The sequence below is a fragment of the Calidris pugnax genome, unplaced genomic scaffold, assembly GCF_001431845.1.
Source record: "Calidris pugnax isolate Ruff unplaced genomic scaffold, ASM143184v1 scaffold225, whole genome shotgun sequence".
Lineage (NCBI taxonomy): Eukaryota > Metazoa > Chordata > Aves > Charadriiformes > Scolopacidae > Calidris > Calidris pugnax.
This window is the reverse complement of record NW_015091072.1, coordinates 1,570,683-1,589,267: the sequence shown is the minus strand read 5'-3', so window position 1 is coordinate 1,589,267 and position 18,585 is coordinate 1,570,683. Positions and strand designations below refer to the sequence as shown.

The window sequence follows — 18,585 nt, the reverse complement described above, 5'->3', positions numbered from 1 at the left end:
GCACCTAGTTGTGTTGGGGCAAAAAAAAAACCTGAATGCTTTTTCTTTGGTTGTTGTTTAATAGCAAATGACTATATCTGTCAGCCCTCACCTACATCAGTAAAGCTTCACCCAGCATGCAATAAATCAGCCACAGTAGCAGATCATCTGCTGTAATTTTTGCTGTAGTATATTTAACATAATGTCATGGGTTGTGTACCTTAATCTGTATTTATGTTTGTGCCCTTAGCATTTTGCTTTAGCACATAGTACTTACATTCCCTCCAAGAACACTATGTCGCACTGGAGTGAGATGTCCTGGTTCTGCTGAGCTGCACTGACTGTGATCACGGTAATATTTATGTCCTGTGCCTGTCAGTCCTTGTTAAGGAATGAAGCTAAATAAACTTTGTAGAGCTGACAAACCCACTCTGATTATTTTTGCCCCATCCTTTTCATTTGTGTAACAAGTTGACAGGTTTGCATTTAGAACAGCCTGTGCTGCAAGATGAGGGATCTATCGCTGAGATTTACACTACTCTTCCTGGCATTTGGATCAGGCCCTTGAAAAAGGGTACTTCTTGAAAGAGGTACATGATGCTTCTTCTTTTAAATTCACAGCATCTAACTGGGAGATACAGAGCCTTCTCTTCTCCTGGACTGGAAGCCAGAAGCCTGCGTGGGCTAATAGCAAATGGGTCAGCCCAGGAGTGGTGGACTAAACACCCCTTCGTTTCCACAGCCCTTGATAAATCCTCTGGTGTCTAATAACATACATATGCCAGATGAAACCTGGGGTGGGAGGACGTGCATGCAGGATACCTGTTCCTCATGTGGCTTCTCTGAATGAGGACATGTCGCACAGTGGCTTTCCCTGCGCTGGGAAAGATGAATAAGGGCCCTGTCCTCCTCCCCTGTCTCTTCTAAAGAAACATGTGAGAACTCACATCTTTGAGACTGTGACCACACTATCAAAGCTGCTTCAAGTTGGCCAAGAGGTTCAAATGTTCGTGGTGAAGTAAGGAAGGAAGGAAGGGGAGAGGAACCACGCAACTGCCGCCCTCTGCCCCCCACGCACATATGCTTTGCAAATGAGCAATCAAAGGGCTCCTGGATGAGAACATGACCATGCCAGGAGGGCTCTCAAGCCCTGTGGTTAGGGCAGTCACCCAGGAAAAGAGAGTTTTCCAGGAGTGGCTGCTGTGTGTACTGCAACCTGGGCCACCCACTAGGAGAGCTGGGCTCAAGCAGATTTCCCAGGCTGGCTCTGGTGCATCTCTCCCATTGCCCATGGCCATCACCTCTTCTCTGGGAAGCTTCATAAAAAGTGACAAATAGCTCAAAACCTTGTGTCCCTGCAGGGATGGTGGTGGGAGAAGAGCCACTGCTGTACATGAGATACCTCTGTCATACCTGGGTCCACTTCAAATTCAAGCCTCACCTCATATTTATGCGGGGATGTCAAGGCCTTAAGCAGGTTGTCCTTTCACGGGAGTGTTACCCTGGGATGATTTCACCTGTGCACCTAACTGAACACTAAGTAAATAATTGTGACATGCTTTAGCCTGTTATTTTTGATACTGCCCTCCAAACACTGCTCTCTTTTTGATTTGCACAGTGACAATCAAGGAAAAAGTTTACTTTTTTCCCCCATTTCACTGTCAGCTTGTTCCTAATCCTCAGAGACTGTTGGCGTAACTTTCACACTAAGTCCTTTTTGTGTACTTACAACTTTACATCTCGGGATGAGGAAGCCTCTCTCAGGTTTTTTTCCTGTTCTTTTTCAGTCTTGATGCTGAATATTCTGATCCTGAATCAACAGAACACTTAAACATATGCTAAGATGAAGGAATAACTATCTAGCTAACTAAGCTATTTCATTTTATGTGTGTGCCACATAAGAGCTAAATAAATATGTCTATAAATATGGTCAATAAATGCTCACCCTAAGGTCAATAAGTTTCTTACTGAAGGGAATTGGATAGAGTAACCTTATCTGAGTATGCTGAAGAGCTTGGCTGGATCAGGGACAGGGTGCTCAATAACTCGAAGGATCATGTTGCTGAAGAGTCTGGGTGATAATTTCAATGTTCTTCCCCATGGATTCCCACTAAAATGCATGGAAACCAGGAGTCTAGTTCTTCACACTAATATTGAAGGTTGTGCGCTACATCTGTATTTTGCTTTCTTCAGTGACTGTTTCCAGTGATAATTTCTGATTAAATTATTATTTTTTTTGTTTTCATCAAGACTAGAAACATACATTTTGGTACCCAAAAGGATTTAGATTTCATCAAATTGCATTTTCTATTAACTGAAATACAGACTCACGTACAAAGAATTAAACAGAATAAATGAGAAAGAGCAATACTTCAGTCTTGAGTCTTGTGATTTCTTTCCCTGGTATTCAAAGAGCTGCACTATCCTCATATATGAGGAAGTTTTACAGGAACAAACTTATTAGGCTGGAAGGCAGTGAATCAGATGGGGTTAGGAAGGTACTTGAGAAGGGGGTGATGAGCCACTAGCAGCATGTTGGTGTTGCTTATAACATATTTTGGTCATGGAAAAGCATTAACATGAGATAACTTATTCCTGAAAACAGTTCAAAATCAATAAACTTGCGAGTTACTTGGAGAAGGCTTGGGCAACACATAGCAGCACTTGTAGGAGAAACCAAACCATAAAAGTCAGCTTTTGCAAAGTTTGTAAGGATCTGAAAGATTGAACCAAACAAAGTAAACAGGCAATACAACTGTAATGACATTTCATGCCAATAAATATAAAGTAATGGATACTGTGAGAAGACTGAATGGCTCATAGACCTATCAAAGATATTTTTTTCAGTTGTGCCAAATCAGGAGGAGTCTGAATGTAGGAGGTGACACCTCAGTAAAGACTTCTGTCAACCGAAGACAGGAAGGGGAGGGACAGGTTTTTCTCTGTAGTCCCTCCAACCCTTTTCTGAAGCATCCATGACTAGACACAGTAAAAGCCAGAATACAGTCAGACTAGGCACAGAATTGGGAATGGCATTAGTATATTTGTCTTCCATTGTAAAAGTGAAAATTAAGAAGTGATTGCAAAATTTGTCTTCAGGGTCTTTCTATCTTCCTGGTGTTTTTTCAGTTAAAAAGAGACTTTTATTGACACAAGGAAAGCTGTAAACTCTGCAGCCATAACTTACAGCCAGTTTTGGGGGAGCATCATCTTCCCCCTTGCTTTCAGTGTTAATGTCTGAATTTCATATTAGAAATGTAGTGCAAATGAAAAGCTGACATATACCCAAAAATTACATTTAAAAATGAGAAACAAATTATGCTGTCATTTGTAAGAATTATTTTCTATATTAGCTGTGAAAAATTATTCAGAATAGCTTTTTATTAGGTTTTAACAATCGAAATAACAACTCTAGCTGTCCATAAGACACACTTCCTGGGAAGGCAGGCACCTTACAGATCCCAAGCACTCAATTTTTAAAATTCCTTGAGAAGACAGAATTTTTATTTTTATTGTAATATTGCCTGGACTTCACAATTTAGCACCGTGTCTTCATTTCCTCTGTTGTGCAAACATGCGTGACAGTATTTTGAAAATGTCTGTCTCTAGAAGACCACTGAGGAAGCCTTACAGACAGAGAAAAACACAGAGGAAACAATTGCAAAGATTTATTTAGCGCATTCTGTGCTTGGCACTTAGAAACAGAGTTCCGTGCATAGGGCAAATCTTTATACACCTTTTTCTTCATACATATTTTACATACCATTTTTATTGCCCTCTTTTATATTCATAATATTGAATCCCTCACTAGGCATATAAATACATTTATCTACAACACCTCACAACAAATCTCAATAATATCTGTATTCTGTTACTTGGTATTTGCATTTTCACACAACTTAAATGCATAGCTTGCACCAAGCTACAATTGTTTTCTTATTTTTAAAGGATTTGAAGAAAAACAAAAGAAGAAAAAAAAAAACAAAACAGAAAAGAAAGATGTCAAAAGGCAATGATCTATTTGGTTAAACAGAGATCATGTGGCAGGCAGGAGGTTGGTGAATACTCGACCTCACTGTTACTGAAATGCTAACGGTTTTCTATGGCAACTCTTGCATGCAAAGTGAGGGAGGCCGGCTGCGCTTCTGTAGAGCAGGGCTCTCTTTTCTCATTGCTCTTCCCCGTGAGCTCAGTCTGGAGGGTTTCCTCCCATTGGGTTGAGTGCTACGGGACACACGTTCCCCACAAAGGCTGTCGTCCTTTCGGTTTGGATTCATCACTTTGGGTCACATCAACAGGAGCTGAACCCCTTCTCCCACGCGCATCTTTCCAAAGATCAGTCCCTGCTGCTGTCTGAGGCTCACTTGTGGGTTAAAACTTTTCTCTCTCTTCTCTCCTTCCCATCTCCGTCTGCAGGCTGGGTGCTGGTAAGCTCAAGCCTCGCAAAGAGGAACCGCCGGTCAGGCAGAGCCATGGTGAAAACTCAGACACCTCTTTGGGAAGGAGAAGCTCCAGCCCAGCAGTGCCATTCCTGTGCTACAGTAGGAGAAGAAGCCACGGGCTGGTGTTGGCTTCAGAAACGGACTGAGCTGTTCCAGCCGTGTTTAGGAAGGGGGAGGTCTCTAGAGTTATGGGCAGTGCAGCTTCAGAGGATGAAGCCTTGGGAGACTGCCCTTCTTCAACACCCAGAGGAGATAGCACAGGGACACGGCTCCCTCCACGCCGAGAGCTCAGGCAAGCTGAGAGTTAATGCATAAATGGTATATTCGGCTGCTTCTCTCCAGCTTCTCATTAAAGTCATGCCCTTCTCTCTGCAATGTCCAGAAAGAGCAGACACTCCGTGCCAGGTCTGGAAGACCTGGGCTTCAACAAGCTGCGATGGCTGTCAGTCAAGGCTTTCCACAAGGTTCGGTGGTGCATACCTAGGTGGCTTGTGTTCTTATTTATCATTACAATACTAGTTCCACTATAAGTTTGAAGGCAAAAAGGTACTGGGATGGGTTTACCCATGGAAACAACGAAGGTCCAGCTGCCTTCGACGCCAAGGAGAGGCAGAGCTTGTTAGACCATGTGCACAGACATCTGTGAGGAGGAGCCCTGAACCGCACCGTACTGTCTGTTGTCACAGGCATTGGCCGTCTGCTGATTGCCAGAGGGAGGGCTGATCATGTGCATCCCGTGATCCATCCCCGTGGAAAGGTATTGCCTCTCTCCAAAGGCCCCACTGGAGGGGGAAGAGCAGAGTAAAGTGCTTTGGGAGGTGGTGAGTTTCTCCGGGCTTGCCGCCAGCCTGGGGGAAGCAGGGAAATTGTATCCATAAAGGTTGTAGGGATTGTGCAGGGAGAAGGCGTTGTAGGAGCTCTGCTGCATGTGGCCACCACCGAACATGTGTGAAGAGGAGGAGGTGGAGGCAGGGCTGCCGGCTTGCATGACATACTGAAACTGGGAGCTGGGGAAGGACCCCAGCTGGCCGCTGTATGCCTCCATCTTGCTGTTGCTGGGCAGGGAGGAAGGAGTCGGCATTCCTGAGATCAAGGATGGAGTCCTCTGAGGCATGAAGGTTTCGGAGGGCTGCGAGGCAGAAGCGGTGCCGCTCTGCAGCCGGTTGTAGCCGCCGTCGCTCAGCCCTGGGTAGCTCTGCAAGGCGGCCATGTTGCTTCTGGCACACGGGGGATAATCAGACAGGTTGAGGTTGCAAAGCTGGCTCTCCCGGCAGCCCACGTTGAAAGTGTTGGGGGCCAGATGAAAGGCTGGAGGGGAGCAGGATGGAGAGAGAAGGTGAGAGGAAGCAGAGGGCGATGGGGTCCCCGTGCTGGAGGTGGTCGGGGAGGTGCCTGTGCTGCCTCCTGCAAAACAAAACACATGGGAGGATGTTCAGAGCCCGGGACCACATCTGCAAAACGAGACGGTCTCATTAAAAAACAGCTTAGCTTTATAAAGAAACAAGGGTGGTAAAATGGCCGCTGGAAAACTTTCTTGGCAAGAGCCCTCGCTTTATTAATAGCATCCCTTGGTCTTTCCTGCTGCTTTTTTGTTATGATTTTGTTTTTCAACGGAGGTTTTCTTCCCTTTGAAAACATGAGAGGGAAGCAAGCATGACACAGAGCAACTGAAGACAGTTGGGAAAATCTGCAAGGAAGCACCGCTCCATCAGTCTAGAGATCTGCCATTTCCAGGCATGTTTATCTAGTTCTTTCTCTTTTTTTTTTTTTTTAAAAAAAAAAAAGAGAGAGAGTCTCATTTCCCTCTCCTGCTCTGCAGAAAGACCACCAGTCAGTGGGCTGCATGGCCCTGTTACAGACATGCTTTATCATCCTCTCCAGGCTTATGGCATAAAGTGGCTGAAAGCCTGTTGGACTTCTGCATTGTTCAACCATTTTTTCAGATGGGTTGTGGTACAGCAGTACTGATTTAAGCCAGAAGCAACACTAAAAATGAAGGGACACAGTTTCAAGCTATAGCCCATTCCACCGAGCGGAGGAAGATGTCAGGTTTTTCAGTCATGTGTTTTAACTTTGAAAGGGATTCCATATGTTGCATCACTGCTGTTAGCAAAATATTGATGTATATGCATGTGGTAGTATCAATGTGTTATACAGTATTTATGTTATGAATGATATAATTGATTCTTTTGCACAGCAGGGATGCTCACATATTCTGACCTAGGAAAACAATACTGCATAATACTACCAAGAACAGTAATAAACTGAAAGTGATACGAAGAAGCTGATGGCACAATTTTGAGCTGGAGAAGAGATTATTTACAGGCAAGACTCGGAGTTAGAGGAGGCTTCCTTGATCAACCAGGAAAATCAATTCTCTGCTTAAGGGAATGCAGTTTTCTGGTGTGAAACTTTTTTTTTCATTTGAATGATTCCCTTTGCATAAGATCCCATTTCTTCACTAGGGTAACTAACACTGAATCATAGACTCATAGAATCGTTCATGTTGGAAAAGACATTTAAGATCATCAAGTCAACTATTAATCTGGCGCTGCCAAGTCCACCACTAAACCATGTTCCTAAGCACCACATCTAGATGTCTTTTAAATATCTCCAGGGATGGTGACTCCACCTCTTCCCTGGATAGCCTGTTCCAGCGCTTGATAACCCTTTGAAGAATTTTTTTTCCTAATATTGGCTGCTAACGGGGTGTAACTCCATTCACCACAACTCTCTGGACCTGGCCATGCAGCTAGTTTTTTACCCAGCGAAGAGTAGACCTGTTCAAGCGATGAGCAGCCAGTTTCTCCAGGAGAATGCTGTGGGAAATGGTGTCAAAGGCTTTACTAAAGTCTAGGTAGACACAATCACAGCCTTTCCTTCATCCACCAAGTGCCTTGGTGTAGAATGAGATCAGGTTTGTCAAGCAGGACCTCCTTTTCATAAACCCATGCTGATCAGGCCTGATCACCTGGTTCTCCTGTACATGCTGCATGATGGCACTCAAGATGATCTGCTCTATAACCTTCCCAGGCACTGAGGTCAGACTGACAGACCTGTAGCTCCCCAGAGACTCTTGTAAAAGGAGTGAAGAGGTGTTGGTGAAGAGATTTGACCGGGAAAAAGTGAAACCAGAGGAACTAGGACAACAACTGGTGAGGCAGCATTTTGGACAGGCTAGCAGATGACAGGTGAGAGGCAAAGGGACTGGAAAAGATAGTGTTAGAGTGGGCAGTTGAAATATAACCAAGGCAGAAACTGCATGTTGAGGGTCAAAAGTGAGGGACAACTTTCTCTTGTGTTGCCTTGTGGAAAAAAAACAGCAGGATTTTGAGACCAGTCTAGGTCTGCTGCAAAATGGGGGGACGCTGAATGCAGTGCAGCCTGATGAAGAGAGAACAAATGATACTAATGGTTAAGAGATGCACTAGAAAGACAGGTTCTGAGTCAGTATATGATGGTGAGAATGTAAGTGAGATTATATCTCAGTACAGGACAGACATGGACCTGTTGCAGTGGGTCCAGAGGAGGGCCACAGAAATTATCAGAGGGCTGGAACATCTCTCCTATCCACACAGGCTGGGAGAATTGGGGTTGTTCAGCCTGGAGAAGAGAAGGCTCTGAGGAGACCTTATTGCAGCCTTCCAACACTTAAAGAGGACTGATAAGAAAGTTGGAGACAGACTTTTTAGTAGGCAATAATCCCATGGCAGGGGGAGTTGGAACAAAATTATCTGTATGGTCCTTTCCAACCCAAACCGTTCTATGATTCTATGAAACAGAACAGGGCATTAGTGTGAAAATGAATGCTTATTGCTAAGCCACTGACTCCTTTTGACATTTATTCAGAAGCATAAAGAAGAAGCATTATGTCAAATCTCCGTTAGAATGAATGAGAAATCTTGAAGTTTCAAATGGCATCATGGGCTCTTTATATTCCCTTCTTGACATCATCAAAATGCTCAAGCTTGCTATTTTGCTCCAGAGTTCAAAGACTTTTTGTGTGAATTTCCAATTTAGTATTTATTTTAAAAGGTACACTTCTCTGGTTCATTTAAAGTCTCTGACAGACAATCTCTTGCCAGTTTTGTTGTGGTAAGTTAAGATGGCATCTCCTCCAGCCTTTCTTCCTGTCTATCTGTTACAAGTTGTCATGTCAATACTGCAGCAAGATCAGCAGAAGGGAAAGTCTGCCTCTGCACAAGTAGTTTCACTGCAAAGTCTATTTTATTTGAAACTGCTAGTAAAGGTAAGTATGAACCAAGGTACAGAACTACATACACACATTTTCCTGTTAGCCCTGCACTAAAGAGGATAACCTCTGACAGAAAGGACAGGCAGACAGATGAGTTCATAAATCATCACTTAGCTATCAAAGCTCAAAATACAAAGGTCACATAATCACAGAACAAACACAGCACAAAGTGACATGTATTTAACCCACAGCAATTCCGCACTTGATTCTTTACACTACATATTTCATGAACAAACTTCACAGAGTAACTTACGTGCTGACAGTGTCTGGAGAATAAGTAAAAATACATGTGTATAGATGTATGAGCATTTAATGAGCTGTTTGAAATAAAATATGTACAATAAATGATTAACTATAATGTCTTCATTTCAGTCTTCCTTTACCCCATAGTTAACCTTCAAAAACTATGCAGGAGAAGAGCACACACAGCAGTTACTTCTAGCATTAGGCTTTAAACATCTGCTAAAGAGTTACGATTGAGTTGTACCCACGACTGGGGCTTTGTCTCCACAGACAGTAAGGAGAGATCTCTGATTAGCAGTTACAAGATATTCTTAATGGTTCCAAAACTGAAACACTGAATTGCAGATTTCAGGTCACCCCAAAAGAGGGGCTTTTTCTCTATAACTTTAAAATGATGAGGAGATGAAAGATCTGTCAATGGGAGCAAATGCCAGACCTGATGAGTGTCTTTCAAGAACGCTTTTCTGTAAATGCCAACCACAAGCACAGGGCACAACACACTTGTGCTGCAGCAGAGCATAACACAGAAGCCTGAAGTTCCTGATCTTTTGCAGAATAATCTTTACACCTTTAAGTGGAACGGGAAACAATGCAAAGCAAGGTCCATCTCGGATCACCCTCTTCAGAAGGTAAAAAGCTCTACTCTGAACGATATTTCTGATCCATCTTTGCTGGCAGCACTAAGTGTGGGCCAAACACAACCTGGACTTTTGTGAAGTTATAACTTGGACTGTAGTTGTTATAAAGTCAGCCAAATACCCTTAGAGATGGCAGCAAGCCCAGCAAGTATATCCACACCATTCTACAGTCTCAGATACACAGATGTGTATGTCGTTTTAATGGAAGGCATGGATATGAACCAATCTAGTTAAACTGATACACAAGGCTATGTTTAGGTCTGGTTGAAGTCAAGTGAAACCACATTTAAGGAAGAACAAAATGAATCGCTCAATAATTCTCCTCTTTTCCTTTCCTCTACTTACTATTGCCCCAGAAATAATTGTCAACACCAACAGCATTTACCATGAATGTCACAGTGTCTCTCACCTCCAGACTTGCCATGATTCCAGAGTGATTAATTACTATTATGACCAGTCTTCTGAAGATCATTTCTGGCCCTGTATACATCAGTCCCAGGTATATGCAGTTAGCTAGTCACATTTGTATAAAATGCAAGGTGACTTCAACCCCTCCTCCTTTGTATCTGAACCCTGCCCCTTATGGGAGATGAAGGTGTCTATCCTTGCAATGTCCTGCCATTATGTCCAAGGCCTAGCGAAGCACTGGTGCCATCCTGAAAGGAGCCTGCTCTCTCTCTGGGCATACAAGTGATAATTAAGTTGACCTTATCAAAGAGACACGAGCATTTCCAAAGAGGGGGAGCAGAGAATCATCTAGTGCAAGGAAGTTCAAAAACTGCAAACTGGACCAAGAAGTGAGAAATGGGGAAAAGAAGAATTAAATCACAGTGGGAGACAGGGTGGAGATGTTCCACCCTGTGGAGAGGGTGGAACATCAATGTAAACCTTCTTACCCGTACTAGCATTCCTTCTTGTGAACACCATATAGAAATGGTGGCTGTGCACCAGTGTCAAATACCTGCCCATGAGGTTTAGGGAAGAAACTGCAGCTTCTCATCTGGATATAAATAAGAACTGTCATTAAAATTTCATCTCAAGTAGCTTATGACTGGTCTTTCCTTTGTGTCACCTGTGTCCTTTTAAGCCTCGGTAACGGTCTTGCCAAGCTTTCCTGTCTCTCTGTATGTTCCAAATAGACTTTTGCTTTTGCCTTTACCTCGACTGAGTTGTGTTAAGGACAATGTAAGGGTAAATTGCAATCCCAAACATTCAGCATGCCAGGGTGACTGAAAGGCAAAGGGGACACCTTCCACATACGGCAGGTCACGTAGAGAACTTCTAACACTGCAGTGTGGATGGAAAACACATCTGTCAGCAGCCAGATTAGCCAAGGGAGCTTTCTGGCAACAGGGAGATACAGGGAAGAACATCAGTGCCAAGGGAGCCTGAAGCAATTGTGCATGGAAAAAATTCTGGGATCTCTCTTATGAATGACACCACACTAGTCAGTTGACCCACAACTTATCCCAACCTCCTTTATCTGAAAGGTGCACATAAATCAAACTTTGGACTTGACTACAGTGTACTTTCCTTGCTAATGTTTCCAGGCATTGGTTGCTACCATCACCTGCAGTGCCTCCATACAAACCTCTCAGTCCTTGAAGTCCTTGCTTAGTGCAGAGGAGGAGAGCAAGCACAAGCTGAAGCTGCAGTCAGCACAAGACATCTGAACACGAGGGCCATACGCTGTGCAATAGTAGAGTCTCATCAGACAGCTACAGGCAAGAGTTTTAGAGTAGTTTGGGCAACTTGGTTGCTGCCATTATCTGACCCCTTAGCAGCCTCCAGCTCTTGCTGTGGTTGAGCTCAGACAGTGATAACGTGGTATGCATCATCTCGTTAAGAACAGATGTGGCTGAGGGTCCTGAGAGCTTGTGTCTCGACTTTCTAACAAGGATGGGGAAGTGCAAGGTGATTTGTCTGAAGAATTCACATTTTGATGTGTCAGTTAGCACCAAGTTACTCTGTGAGTGCAAATGCTTCTTAAACAGCTCAGTCCATTTCCACCTACAAGGTAGTTTGGCTTATCATGGTCTCCAGATTCCCAGCCTATGGCTCAGGGGCTGTACTCATCCCAGCAGAACAGTGTCTGGCCCACAGCCTCAGCCCAGCCATCTTCTCTCACCTTCAGATGTGAGCAGGACCTAGCCCGAAGACCAGATGCTTGGGAGTGATCAGTGCCTGGCCTCACTGATGGGTCTTCTGGAGGAGTCACAGCCCCTCTGCTGACACGCACCCAACACATCAGCATCTCCACCGTGTGATAGGCATGTGTCCGAGCATCTGAGAGTGTGGGAAAGAGGGGCTGTGACCACTAGTCATTCATCTGGCTCGCAGCTCCCCTCCTGGTGCTTTGCTTGAGCTAATAAGCTCTTCTGAGAGGCAATTTATATTCACTTGGGCACAGAGCCATGCTAACGCAGCTCTCCAGCTTTCCAAATGGAGCTGGCCGGGAGGTGGCATGTGTCTGGCCAACATGGAGCACATACAGAGGAGCCTGTCCATGCAGATGTACTCCAAGTCACTCCTGAAAGGTCTGATTTTTGTGAAGGCTCTACAGACACGTACACATAGGTAAAGGGATTTTCTAAAGCATAGGAGAGACCAACTCTTCCCAGTTTTTTGCATTGTTCTACCCTTGGACACAACAGTAAATAAATGTGAGGGCATGCATGCAGGAAAACAAATTTGAACACAAAGGTAAAATTCTGTTTCTGTTCTGTGTACTCACACACGCACGCACCCCAGGTATGGCTTATGAAACTTACTCCCTGCCTTCCAAGTTACTTCGACTTTGGCCACGGAACAAAAATGAAGTACTCGTCTAAAGGTGGAAATCTGAGATGGTAATGAAGGAGGGTTTGTGCAGATTGTCTGGTCATCTGACTGATAGATTATGAGGCCAGAGGGTGTCACTGTAATCATCTGATCTCATGTCCTTTAGGAGCCAGGCCTAGCACAAACCTGGATTCGCTCCTGCTTCAAGCAGCACGTGCCTCAGTCCTTCTCAACAGCTACTTGCATCTCCAGGCATCTAAATGCCACAAAATCAGATGTCACTCCTGCTCTCACATATCATGACAACTTCTGTCTTGCAAGTAAAACTGGCAGCCTGAGGTCTCTCTTCCCATCCTAGTTCTCCAAAACTCAAACCTACAATCTTCAGAAGGTCTGAAGTTGCAGCAGGGGAGGTTTAGATTAGATATTAGGACAAATTACTTTACTGAGAGTGGTCAGGCACTGGAATAGTCTGCCCAGGAAGGTGGTGGAGTCACCATCCCTGTAGGTATTTAAGAAACGTGTAGACGTGGCACTTCAGGGCACGCTCTAATGCCCGAGATTGTTGGTTTTTGTCTGTCTGTCTGTGGGTGGGTGTGTGGGAGGGGTGTGCATTGGTTTGAGTTGTGGGGTTTTTTGTTGTTTGTTGTTTTTTTTTTTTGTGGTTGGACTCGATGATCTCAGAGGTCCCTTACAAACATGAATATTCTGTGATTCTGTGATTCTGTGACTGAAAGATTCTTCATCACATACTGCTTGTGCCACCGCTACCACTCTGAGTTCCTTCTTCACCACTTTGGAAAACTAAACAGCTTTGATCCCTCTTTCTCATGCTCCCACCAGGCAAGGGCAGGGACTCCTGGGCTGTGATGTGCTGGACTCCTTCTTTGTTCTTTCCCCATTTCTAGGAATGAAAACTTCCCTTTTTCATGGGAATGAGAACCATTTCTGTCTTCACAGAGTGTAGCTGCCTGTTCTCTCTCTAGAGCCTTTGGCCAATTATCAAATTATGAATCCACTGGTAAAATTTTTAAAAGGCCCAAGTGAGACCCAAACTCTACCACATGCCAAGTTGCTGGGTTGGTAGGGGAAACATAAAGACTGCTTTGTAGTTCTTTGAGATACAGCTCACAGAGAGCAAAAAAGATGGTTACGGCAATAGATTTAAGGGAGAAAGTATGTACCATATGGCACAAAAGTGAGGAATGAAAGAAATTTTATTTAAGGTTAGTAAATTATAGAGAAGGATCTTTTTATAAGTTTGCCTCAAAGTACAAGAATCACTGGAATTAATGGTAATCTAGAACAACCCAGAATAACACTTTAGTTCCCTTAAGGTCTTACAGATTTCTGCAACACAAACTGAGTAGTCAGAAAGTTAGAGATAAAACTTGCCTCAGTCATCCTCCGAGATAAAATATTTTCAAGATGTAATGGTAAAAACCAACCCTTTTTTCTAATGTGGACAAAAAATACAATTCAGGACGTCTGATTTCCATTCCCACCTATACACAGAGCACTAAGAGAGCTTTCCCAAAAGCAAGAGACAACCCCTTCTCAGTCCCCCCAGACAGTCTTTGTTACAAGGCTTTCTCCTCATCATATAAACACATGGTATTCTTGGGCCAGCTCCATGCTGTCTCAGGAGAAGGCCTGTTGGACAGGATTTTCTGTCTTGTGTGCAGACAATTGTAACATGGCACAGACAACACTTTTGTGAACTGTACATCAGCTCCTACAGAAATGTCTCCTGTTTCCTTCCTTCAAGTACAGACAGATCAAATCAACTGAGGCTTGGAGGGTGATGAGCACCCCAGTTTAGTGGAAAAAAATTGCCCCTCAGTGACAATTATGCACTGACCCTCACATTTAAAACCATCAGCTGGGCACAGACATTGACAAGGGGGTCGGGTAAGGAAAGCTGCCCCAGGAGATGACATTGAATGAAAATATCATGCAGAAAAGGACTGGGGCACAAATCCATCAGAAAGCCACAACAGACACTGCTACAACTTTGCAGCTGAGATTAACTGAAATCATGGTTATTTCTTTGATGGCGACAAAAGTTAAATTGCAAACCTCTCCTGCCATTCTTAATGGAGTCTGCTTTGGGCCAACACAGGCCCTAGAGGCTCCAATACATTAAATGATAAAAAAATAAAGGAAAGAATTATAAAATCCCAGAGACACTGTGGATCAAAATTTCTGAACTCAGGAACAATCTTGCAGTATTGTGGCAAGCTCAAAGCACGTGCCACTTTCTACTCATCACAAAACAACACGCCGCTCTGAGGAAAACATGCCAATCTTCAAAGTATCATTGCCCCCCTCCATTCATTCATGTGAAATCTGCTCACTACCCATGAGATAATAGAGATTTAGGCTTCAGTAATTAGATTTCGGGGTAAACACCTCCATGGAGTAACAAACAGAGTGCTTCCTGCTCCTTTCAAGTCATCAGGGAGTGGCACAGACTTTGACTCTCAGCCACCCGTGTCACATCTGGGAGGGTATTTTAGCTTTTCACTGTGAAAGATGAGCCTTCTAAGCACCAGAAACATGCCTTCCCTAAAGAAAAACTGTCTGCAGCTCAACCAAGAAGAAGCTGGAACAGTTTGTTCCCTGTTGCTTCGTTTAGATGAGGCAATCTACTAGCCATTTGAAGTATGCAGCAGAAACCAGCTCTTGATCCCAATAACTCTGGCAACAACTGCTTTGTTTCAAATCTCTTTGTCAAGGTCAAAAGAATCAAGAAGATAATTGAGACCAAACCCAGATATCTGACCTCTGCCAATAGCTTAGACCGTTCACAATTGATTTGGAAAGGGAAGCAGTATCCAGATTATCCTGGTGGCATTGCTGAGAGAACTGATGGCTGCCGTTGGGACACAAGTGGCCAAGCAGATGTGTTCGTAGGCTGTTCAGCCTCCTTTGACATCAGCAGCTCTGCCCTTTTGGGAGACGCTATTTTGGGGATCTGGGATCTCAGATAAAGCCAAAAGATCTTAACAGTTATTTGCTTCTTTATGCCTCAAGGCACCCCTGATGCCTTCAGTTGAAATTCTGGAGGGCTCAGTCTTCCCTCCACTTGACACCAATTCACATTTGTGCATTCATGATATTGTTTTCAGATGGGTGCAATCAGGGCTGCTCTCTGAGCACCACACCAGACATAGAGAAGAGCATTATGCCAAAGAAGAAATGAGTAACAAGCAGTACAGAAAAACTTTGTCAATACAGAGGTAATGACTGCCTGAAAAGGGTAATGTTTACAGACAGGGAAGCTGGAAAAGCAGCAACACCTCAGCTCAGGGTAGCTGTCTCCCATCTGCAGCCCTAGGGTCTGTCTGGACTCATCACTACTACAAGAAAACATTGTTCCTTTCCAGCAGTAAATGAGAAGATTGAACCTCTTCCACATAGAGGAGAGGGAGACTTTTGTGCATACGCTTGTTGACACAAGACTGCAGGGCTATGATTTTCCCTCTCAGAGGAAGACAGAAGGAACTGTACTCAATCACCAGCTTGTACATGGGTGCTGCTCCAGAGATAGCAGCATACCTGCTGATACCAGAGATAGCCATAGCTGTCTTACTGGTGAGGAGCACACCCCTGTCTGCCTCCTGTACCCTTTTAGACAAATTTCAAGTTCTTGATGTTAGTCTCAACCGCCATTAATGACAATTTTGCAGACTCTCTAACAGGTGTCCTCTCTATCTCAGGTCTCCAGTTCAAGATCAATGCAGATGCTCAAATTGATGAAGAAGGGGTTGAATCTACTGAAAGCAATTGGTAGAGAGCAAAGGCACCTATTCAAGCAAAGAAACCTCATTTAAAAGGAAAGCTGCCTTCAGAACTCACCAGTCAAAGCTAAAATGGTTTGACTCCTGTGGATTTGGTATGCATGTATCAAAACAGTAATTTAATGGTGAAGTAAAATTTTATGTGCTGTAAACCTGCTGATATACCACATAGTGTGACTCTCATACTGGTCCTGAAATTTTTCTTAGGAGGCAATTCTTTTTTACTGGCTGCTAGCGTACCTTCAATTTTACTCCTCACATAAGTCATCAGCATTTGTAGAAAGGATCAGATACTGATCACTATTCTAGTATTGTCACAGTGCCTTTCTAGTTTCTATGTCCTGGCAAAACTTACAGTCACTGATAGTGATCTGCTCATCACAATATCCTGTGGGAAACTGTATATCACATAGGAGCCAGCAATAACTCTTTTTACTCTTGGAAAGTGACACAATCCAGAGTTACTGGAACTCTTATTTTCTTTTCCCCCCCCTCTCTTTTTTTTTTTTTTATGTTCCCTATTAAAATCAAGAAACTGAGCCACATACTTTTAATAATGAGAATCTGGATGAGGTTCAATCTAAATTTTGAAAATATATTCCAATTAAAGACTTTAATAGATTCTTGGCTTTCCCCACAACTCATTGCCATGTGCATTCAATAATTCCAAGCCCCCTTTTTCCCTAGTAATAAGTAGACTGCAGAGTGGGTGACATCATGCTCCAGAAGGTCAGCCTCTCCCGGACCGCAGTTTTCTGAGCATTTCTTGCAAAGGTTTTGTTCAGGGTGGGAATTTTTCCAAACTGGCTGCAGATCTGCTGTGATTGTATCAAACATGGTGCTTGCCCTTGTAAATCCGCAATGGCTTTTGGATTGCGTGCTCCAAAGGAGAGGTTTTTTTTCTCAAGCCAGAGGGTGTCACTGACAGAAATGGCATGTTCTTCTCCTTGGTAGGACTACGGTCACTACTGGCGACCACTCAGGTCACAGACTGATGGGCTTTACTTCAATGGCAACACAAGCTAATAAAGCTCATGGACCGCGAGAGTCAGCCACACCAGGCATCTGTGTGACTGGTTGTGATATCAGGCTCTCACTTTGTGTGGCAGCTGAAACCTATCATTGTGTAGATTAGAAAGTTATTTAATCCCTGTACAAAACAGCTGCATCCAGCACGCTGAGTATTGATTTGGTGTGTCACTGCGGCGCTTGCTTAACATACAGCTTGGGCCAAACAAATGAGCAAAGTACTAGGATGTATGTTGAATGGCAGAAAGGATAATGTGGAAAAAATTATAATACCTCTAGATAATTGTATCATGTGGATGCATCTGGAATACTCTGTGCAGGCTTGTTTTTAAAGAAATGATTAAGGACCTGGAAAACTTCCCACTTGAAGAGAAATGAAATGGCTGGTGCTATTCACTGTGAGAAGCACAGAAAAAGGACATAAATACTGTAAAACAGTTAAATGTATGAAGAAGGTAGATGATGGGGAACTTCTGTTCTCCTTAACATCCCACAAAAAAGGATTTAGAGTAGAAAAATCAGAGCCACTTGAATTTTCCATAAATTTGTGTCATAAAACCATGGAAATTGCCGTCATAAGAGTCTGTTGAGGATGGTTGACACAAAGCTACTACATAGTCTTTTCTCTGCAAGATAGCATAGGCCATAAAGATTCAGTACTTGATCTTCTTCTGGAATAACTATACAAACTGAGTTTTCAATCTCAGGCATCTTCTCCATCCAACATATCTTTCTACTTTTTTTTTCCCCTGAATCCTCTTCAGTCTCTTTCCACTCTTTAAAAATACATGCAGTTGAAGACCATATTGTAATATCAGTTTGCAGCTAGGAAATTGTCTCCCTACTGCTTATCACTGTTTTCTTTCTACACCGAAGATTGTCTGTCCCTTTTTATCACAGTATTCCATACACCGTCCCTTGCCTATGCAGTGGCTTATCCACTGAGACCTCCAAATTCTTGTCAGGGCCAACACTTTCCAGCACACTCGGCGGGTATGGATATCCTACATTTTGTTTCTAGACACATGATATTGTATCTGGCTGAACTAGAAGTGACACTTTGTTTGAATGTATGCAGGTTACCAGGCAATGCCTATTGCCCTTCATACCTTTGTCCCCATCATTAGTGATCACTTTGCAGTCTTATGAGATTTGTACCTTTTAGCAACCGCGCTGTTTTCATTTAGGTCTGGACAAGTTAGTACTGGAACCAGTCTCTGCAGAGCTACACTAGGACTTGTCCTCACTGGATGCTGTATTCACAGTTACCACATCAGCTTTGGGATCAGTCAGTTATTAATTTCTTAATATACACTAAGGCTAACTTTTCCAAGCTGGCACATGTGGCAATAAGTTACACGCTCTCCGAAAACCCATCACACCTACACAGTTACTGCTATCAGTCAAATCTCTAA

The 18,585-nt window shown here is 43.5% G+C and overlaps 1 protein-coding gene across 1 annotated transcript in view; it reads right to left on the bottom strand.

The window, feature by feature from the left end:
- Positions 1-3,635: 3,635 nt before the first annotated feature.
- TBX15 (T-box 15) overlaps positions 3,636-18,585 on the bottom strand; it is a 112,835-nt gene continuing 97,885 nt past the window's right edge. The window contains exon 8 of the mRNA XM_014957111.1: positions 3,636-5,825. Coding sequence (XP_014812597.1) covers positions 5,041-5,825 — 785 coding nt within the window. The 3' untranslated portion in view covers positions 3,636-5,040. The remainder of the gene's footprint in view (positions 5,826-18,585) is intronic.